General features: G+C 40.9%; 1 protein-coding gene across 1 annotated transcript; it reads left to right on the top strand.

The window, feature by feature from the left end:
- Positions 1-1,078: 1,078 nt before the first annotated feature.
- On the top strand, positions 1,079-7,252 carry LOC101773922 (amino acid transporter AVT1C). Its single transcript, XM_004965408.3, has 12 exons — positions 1,079-1,453; positions 2,654-2,988; positions 4,528-4,742; positions 4,877-4,900; positions 5,075-5,255; positions 5,360-5,579; positions 5,685-5,820; positions 6,058-6,077; positions 6,290-6,432; positions 6,507-6,550; positions 6,635-6,697; positions 6,901-7,252. Exons 1-12 carry the CDS (start codon positions 1,221-1,223, stop codon positions 6,994-6,996), a joined length of 1,710 nt encoding a protein of 569 aa, XP_004965465.1. The 5' UTR covers positions 1,079-1,220; the 3' UTR covers positions 6,997-7,252.
- Positions 7,253-8,448: the final 1,196 nt, after the last annotated feature.

Below are 8,448 nucleotides of genomic sequence, written 5' to 3'. Positions count from 1 at the left end.
TAAGATACATAATCCTCGCGACTCCAGGTGATCTTCTGCATAATTTCTAGATATAATCTAACCCTAGCTCTTCATACCAATTATTAGAAAAATAGCTCTTGCGGCTACACGCTGCCTGCTAATTTGCATTAGCCACTAGTAGAGAATTGGTCTTTAGTCCCGGTTTAGTCCCGGTTGGTAGGGTGCAAATCTCCTAACAAGTCACAAGTCACGTGATTTTTCACGCGAAATATGCGCGTGCGCGTTGCGTGGGATTCGAACCCACAACCTTAAGCCTCGCGCGTAGCTTCCTTGCCATCCCACCTACACACCACATCTGACCATATAGGGATACTATCCTTTTGTATTAACTCGTGGGGACGCTTTTATCCCGGTTGGAAACACCAACCGGGATAAAAGACCCCCTTTTATCCCGGTTGGTATTACAAACCGGGATAAAAGGGTTCGAGGGATTTAGTCCTCTTTTAGTGACCTCGTTAGGGACCCTTTTATCCGGATTTGAAACACCAATCGGGATAAAAGACCCCCCTTTTATCCCGGTTTGTAATACCAACCGGGATAAAAGGGGTCATTTATCCCGGTTGGTGTTTCAAACCGGGATAAAAGGCCTCTCAGGGTCTTTTTTTTCCACTAGCCTTTACAACCGGGATAAAAGGTCCCGGTTGGTGAGTCCCGCACCAGTGACCAAGCTTTAGTCCCGGTTGGTGAACATTTTGTCCCGAGCCAATTTTAAACCGAGATAAAAGAGGACGTATCGAAAGCCAATTCTCTACTAGTGAGCGGAAGTGACAATTGGATCTACCAAGATGAAGATGTAAGATCGCATATTTGTTAACGAGGTTTGACTGAAACCTACGTTCCTGAAGTATGATTATAGGCGCTCTTCCCTAACCACAACACCTACCGCTTTAGTATCCTGACATCAGGCCACTATGTCAGGCCACTTGTCTTTTACGAGCATGTCGTATATCGTTATGGCCTCTCATATTTATGAATAGACCTGCTTACAACTCAAATACTATTGTAATCGAACGATACAGATATTCACGCAACATATAAGAACGGTTTTTTTCGTGTGTTTGTCCAGCATACAGAGGATTGGGATAGTACTTATTTGGAGTAGCCAGGACCAGGAGGGGGCACGCAGAAGAAGCAGGCGCAAATTAACGGAAGCGGTTTCTCAGGAGCCGAGGCGCGAAGAGAAACAGAGCGAGCGGGAGATGAGGAGTCCGGTGTCGGAACGCAGCCTCATCATCGAGAGCTCCGACGACGAGGACACCCACTCCGGAGCCGCCGTGGCCACCAGCGGGCGAAGACGCGTCGTCCATGACGAGGAGGAGAAGGGCGCTGGTTCGGACTCCGACTCCTCGTCGTCGTCCTCGTCATGCGCCACCCCACGCCGCGGCCCCTGCTCCTCCTCCCCCTACGCCCAGCAATGGCCGCAGAGTTACAGGTCACGCCGATTCTTCTCTCCTCTCCTTCCAATGATTTTTAGAGAATCTGCAGTTACCCATCTACTGATCTACTATGCTGGTACCGTACTACTTATCATCTCATCCGTGCTTAATTGCAAGTTCCGACCGGCAGTGTAGTGCTGCTGCATCTTCTTCTGCACACGCAGGTTCAGTTCAGATCGAGTAGCTGCACTCGTACCATATAGTTATCAGATTGCTGCAAATCCATACATGGTGGCACTAGTCGACCGTACAAACATGTGTCCCGTGATAGAGTAGTACTACTGATGATTCACATCCGTGCAAGAGCAAGAGACTTATGAGTGCAACCTCTCCACATGGCTGCGGCGACTGGATGCCGCGATCCGGTGTGTGTCGCTTTGATTGCGATGTGCTTCAATTCATTGCTGGGTGGACTACTGGACCGGCATTGTCTGTCAAGTAGGCACACGCCTATCATCCTTGCTCCGCAATCAACTTGCATTGCGTCTTCATATCCTAGATTTACATCTCTGTCTGGATGAACAGCTCATGTGTGCCAACCATACTGTTAATTAGCTAGAGGTGCACAAGTTTGATTCATCTTTCCCGATTCACAGTATCACTGTTTAATATCGAACCATCCTTCCTCATGAGTCATGAAATTCCTTCTACTTAACTTTTCTTGCTTGGGTCTAACAGTCTCCAAAGAGAGGTGTGTCACTACTCACTATTTTAAAAGCAGAAGTAATATCTTTGCTGTCTAGATCGATAGGTAAACAATAATGTAGACAACCAGATAATCTGTGGCTGGTAAACAACTAGCTTGGGTCCATGGACCGATGACAGCTATCACAGTCGTAATGTCCTCTTATCTTGTCCTTCTGTCCTGTGTCCTCTTTCTGAAATATAGTTCTGAAAAGATTTCCTGTTCAATTAATTAACATGGAGTTGCCCGGACATTTGCTTTAAAAATGATACCGCCTTAATGAATCTGTTGAGCTTAATGTTTTTTTTCTAGAAAATTATCTGTTCAGCATAATGTAATAACTTGTTCTATCACTTTTTATTAGGTATGGTATTTGATTATTCTATTTGCTTTCTTTCATGTGGGGCTTTTATAAAAGACCACAGCAAATGATCTGAATAGTTTGTATTATTTCATTAATCTGTTTAAATAACTTCAATAACATTTCTTCTTTCTCGCTCTCCTTTGACAGGCAATCAATTGACATTCTTAGTAACGTGCAGTCACCCAATCTGAGTTTCTTGGGGACTCCATCTCTGAGCAGATTGTCCAACTCTTTCCTCGCCGTAACCGATTCTTTTCGAAGCAAAACCCCTGAAATAATCTCTAACTTTGTCAAGCCACTTCTGAGCCCCACGACAAGTGATGAGCAGCAGCAACACGAAGATACCCGAAAGAGTTCCCAGTACATTACGCCCTCAAGAAAACCATCTTTGCAACAAATCCCTGAGGATCAGAAGCCATTGGTAGCTGGTCATGAGGTGTCTCCTTATCGAAACTGCTCTTACACCCAGGGAGTGATGAATGGTAAGGACCTACAACTGCTCTACTATTTTTGAGATCCTCAACGTGATAAGGAGTGCGAGAGTGAATGTTTGGCTCAAATGATTGATACAAGTAAATTGATCGAGAGATCTAACTATAGAATGCATGAATGTGTCAATGTCCTGAGGTAATTTTGATGGTTTGTGAACTTGGCATGACAAATAGGACCCTCAATCATTGATATTTCGGAATATTCTCGTGATATGCCATTGCTGAATACCAACTCTTCTGAACCTAGACGCATTCCCCACAGACTGAATGTCCAAGTTCAATGTACTGATCTGCGTCTAGACATTCATATTCTCTGTAGTATTGCGTTTTGATGACTTCTAATATGTAGTTTATACATAACCAGATTACAATGCCTTCTTGAAGGCTCTAGACTGACATCACACTATTCTAGTTTCATGTTTTCGTAGTTGCGTCACTTTATATGTCAGTGCCATTCATTTGAACTATTGAACTGAAGCATGATACTATGACCCATTTTTACGATCTCCTCCTTAAATAATAGATAGATGTCTCTCACCTTCTGCATCTGAGATGCACACAACCATTAGCATCAGCTCTATTTAGTTAAATGGTTACTATGTTTTTAGCACAAAGCTTCATGTGCATTCAATGGTCGATTTTGTTTTGTTTGCTAGCTCTATTCTCTCTTTGTTGATTCGCCGCACCACAGGTCCACTGGTTCGATTTTTCTTCTTCCTCCCCACATGGGTAGGGACATCACATGGTTGATGAGTCAGCACAATAGTCTGGCTGTTGTCACACATAAATGGATGTGTACTGTACTTATCCTTGAGGACAAACTGTACAACATTGACAACAACAACAAAACCTTTTAGGGCTGAAACAAGAGCCACCAACAAAGAGAACAAAATTTTAAAAGGTTTTATTTTGTAGCAATAACAGTAAAATAAGATTGATAGCTTATGGAATGGTTTGGGCATAAGTCTAAGATTCAGTATATCATCATGGTTTTTAGCCTTTTAACCCAAGGAGTTGCCTTGAAGTTTTACTACATGTAATTTGTTACAGTTTTTTTAGATCAAAGGCTTTTGGCCCAGCTTTGTTGAAAGCAAAACATATCTGCTGGGGTTGCCATCTTACAAGCACAAATCACAGAGCAAGCTAACCGACATGATTAGAGATCAAAATTTTATGCTAACTGACATGAGCACAATAAGTTCCACTCCCCTTAAAGGCACTACCAACGCTATTTATTACATTGGGCGTAGTCTATACGTCATCACACTCTAAAACTCCCTCGAGACCAAAAGGCAAAAGAAAGTTGCAGTAACATGAGTACGTAACATGTAACCAAAAGCCAGTTAAAGTTGGATCAGTAATGCTATATGCAGCAGAAATTTATTTGGATGTATAGTTTGAAATTTCTGTGATAAAGTTTATCTAACCAGAATGGCTGTAATAAATTTTGCAACTTAGATAAGCCTTAGAATTCTTAGTGAGAAAATTCTCTTGTTTCTACACTGAGTATGTAACATGTCTTTTATGCAGGAATAAATGTTCTATGTGGTGTGGGAATCCTGTCAACACCTTATGCCATTAAACAAGGGGGCTGGATTGGACTTGTGATACTAGCTTTATTTGCTCTGCTTGCATGGTACACTGGCGTCCTACTGCGTCATTGCCTGGATAGCAAAGAGGGCCTTGAAACATACCCCGATATTGGCCATGCCGCCTTTGGCAGGACTGGTCGCCTAGTTATCTCGGTAAAATCTTCTTCAGAGTATCATAACACATTCTACTGTGCTTTGATTTTACGCACATTTTAGTATGATGTGCAATGGAGGAATGATTTTGTGCTGACTTATTTTGTTCCTTGTTTCTGGCTTCACTGTTGCAGATAATCCTGTATGTGGAATTGTATGTAAGTTTTCTATTACTAACGAAATATATTTTAATAAGAATTAGACAATCAAAGTTGTACAGTAAATTAACATGCTTCAACCATAACTTGCATATCCTATATGAAAACATTTTATTTCTTGCTTTCGAAAGATGTAATGGTATCAATTAGTATTGCTCCTAATCTGTTCTGCAGGCCTGTTGCATCGAGTATTTGATATTGGAGAGCGACAATTTGTCAAAATTGTTCCCCACTGCTCACCTGACCCTTGGGAGCTTGACACTGAACTCTCACGTACTTTTTGCAATCTTGACTACCATCATAGTAATGCCAACCACCTGGCTACGTGACCTGAGCTGTCTGAGCTATATTTCAGGTCTTCTTTTGCCTGCTTCTCATTCTGTTTGGCCGCAATAGATACTGTAACCTATGCATGTACTAGCCATTATATTGATGCTCGCAACATTGTTATGTCTGTAGCTGGAGGTGTCATTGCATCAATCCTTGTGGTCATCTGCCTGCTCTGGGTTGGGGTTGTTGATGACGTCGGTTTTGAGAACAAAGGGACTGTACTGAACCTCCCAGGAATTCCTATTGCACTTGGATTGTATGGTTACTGCTACTCAGGGCATGGGGTGTTCCCAAACATCTATTTGTCTTTGAAGAATCGCAATCAGTTCCCTTCGATTCTTTTTACTTGGTAATTATGAATTATCTTAACTGGGATGACCCATGTTAATCCAAATTCCACAATGTAAAAACTTGCAAAATGCAGCACTAAGATTTGTTTTACGTTTCTTGTCAGCATTGGGTTGTCTACTGTTTTGTACTCCGGTGCTGCAGTGATGGGATACAAAATGTTTGGAGAAGCCACAGAGTCTCAGTTCACGCTCAACTTACCAGACAATTCAGTGGTTTCAAAGGTTGCTGTTTGGACAACGGTAATCGTTTCCTGCCTAAACATTGAGCCTCATTACTTGTACAGTTAATGATGCTAATGGTCTATCTGTTAATTTCGAAGTATACCACAAGTTTCTGTTCTGTGCAACATACAGTTATATACCACGATAAAGAATTTTCAAACCGGTCTTAAATTTATTTCATCTAATTTGAAAAGTTTTTTTTACTACCAGTCCTTCTATAATAATTAATTAATCACTTCCCCATGTTTATTGCAGGTGGCAAATCCAATAACCAAATATCCTTTGTCTGCAAACTATTTCCTTGAAAGAGGTTTAGTTAGTCTCAAAATGGAACAGAGGAAGTGTATTTTAATGAAAACAAATTTTGGTTCATTTTTTATGCTCTAAAATACAAGCTGATTCTTTTTGTAAGGATACCATACATGCTTTAATATGTTTTCATACTATTTCATTATGGTTTGCCTGCATGTCCTTAACGTATAATCACATATGCATTAACCATAATCCCACTGGCTATGAGTTTGGAAGAGTTGCTGCCAACAAATCAGCAGAAGTACTCGAACATAATCATGCTTAGATCAGCGTTGGTGGTGTCAACCCTCTTGATTGCTCTATCTGTGCCCTTCTTTGGTAAGTGCATAATATTTAAGTAGCAAGATCCAGCGTTGACACCATCCTCAACTTCTGTGTTTCACCTTTGTCAGGACTTGTGATGGCCTTGGTGGGTTCCTTATTCGCCATGCTTGTGGTAAGATTTTCATGTTCACCTGAGATGTCCTTAAATTCGTTACCGAAATGCTGAGGATAAATTATATGTATTTTTTCATTGTAGACCTATATTTTGCCTTGCGCGTGTTTTCTGGCAATCCTTAAGACAAAAGTGGGGTGGCATCAGGTATGCAGAAGTACTTCCAATGTTCTATTCTTTCACGATTATGTAACACAGAAACATTGAGTACACATCAGTGACATACACTGTATAATAAGCATGCATAAAGGTTGAGAAGAAGACAGGGTCGTTGGAATATCCGAATATGATTGCACTGAAATGGGTTCAGAGAATCATGCACCCTACTGATCGGATCACTTTGATTACAGATAGCAGCTTGCTCGTTCATCATCGTTGTCGGGGTTTGCTGCGCTTGTGTGGGGACATACTCATCCCTGTCCAGAATAATCCAGAACTACACATAATGCAGTTATTCCTGTGATCCAGCTGCCCAGCAATACTATATGTGCTGTATGAGCCAAACATATACAAGACGGAAATTGAGTTGATTTATAATAAATCCGTGGTATGTTGTACTTAGTGGGTCAACAGTATATAGTATGGCCGTATGGGTTTGAGGTTGTATCATACGTACGTAACAGTATTCTTTATGGTGCAGTAAAGAAACCCGCTGATTTGTTCTTGTAATCTTTATGATTTAATTCTATCAATATGTTTTCTTGTGGCTAGTGTCCTTTGTGGGGAGTGCATTCATAAGGATATGGTATGCATCTTGCATGTTCGGGTTCGGAGGGGGTGAATGTATGTACATTTGTTTTTGCATTACATTTTGAAAAAAAAATAGAGATAGAGAGAAGGCACATAGTCTAAATAAATTCTCCAGCATCCTAATTTCTTACTACTGTCAATTTGTCATTTATGATTAAAGATTTGTATTCTTTTAGACAAAATGGAATATTCATTGTGCCAAATATATATGGTAAACGACCGAGCCTCTGCAATTTTTTAGTACTTCCTAATTATCCGAGCCTCTCTATTGTTCTTAATTTTTATGGCTCTTCTAACTTATTAAGGAGCTCATTGGAATAAGAGGATAACCTTAGAAATTCTGGAAGATTATTCGAATCCTTTCAGAAAATTTTCTATAAGTCCATTTGGAACAAAGGCTTTAAACCGTATGGAATTCCTACGGGGTGCATAAATCAAGAATGGAGGAAAACTAATGTGAGACTAGTTGGGTGTCTCTAATGCTCTATTGGAAACTTTCCTGCATTTTGAATTTCTATATAGAATTAGAATTGCTAGGCATATGTTACGTTTTGAAAATAGGCCCTCAGCATCAGTACCCAAAACCCTCCAGATATTAGAACCATGGAAGAACCAAACAAAACACTCCAAACAAGAAAAAGACCGAACGGAGCTGGTAATCCTAACTCCTTGTTGATGATTCTGGCTAACTGTTCGGTGCTTGGTAAGCACTCGTTTTTGGTCGATTGAATTAGGCAACATATTGGCATAGAACCGTTATGCAGGACGACTCCTTGTCAACTTTCTTTCTTCTTTTCTTCCTCCCATCTCTTCTTCTTTCCTGTCTTCTTTCACTCTCATCTATTGCCCCAGCGACTACATCCTCTACTGCTATGGACTGCCCACCCAACCCTCGCCGCCAGCACTAGCCATGCCACCTGATGATGACATCAACACCAACGATACATCCACGCCGACATAAGTACCAATTTCTGATCCCATAACTTGTGCTCGTGCTCATCAACTCAACCATCAGGTGAGTACACTCTTGAGTTCATATCTGTTGGAAAATTAGGCAATTGTATGATTAAATTCCGAACTATATTTCTTATAGCAAGAATAAAACCTAGCATGCAAATCTCTAACATACTAGGCAACAGCAAGTACAA

The sequence above is a fragment of the Setaria italica genome, chromosome IV, assembly GCF_000263155.2.
Source record: "Setaria italica strain Yugu1 chromosome IV, Setaria_italica_v2.0, whole genome shotgun sequence".
NCBI lineage: Eukaryota > Viridiplantae > Streptophyta > Magnoliopsida > Poales > Poaceae > Setaria > Setaria italica.
This window is presented reverse-complemented; position numbering and strand designations above follow the sequence as displayed.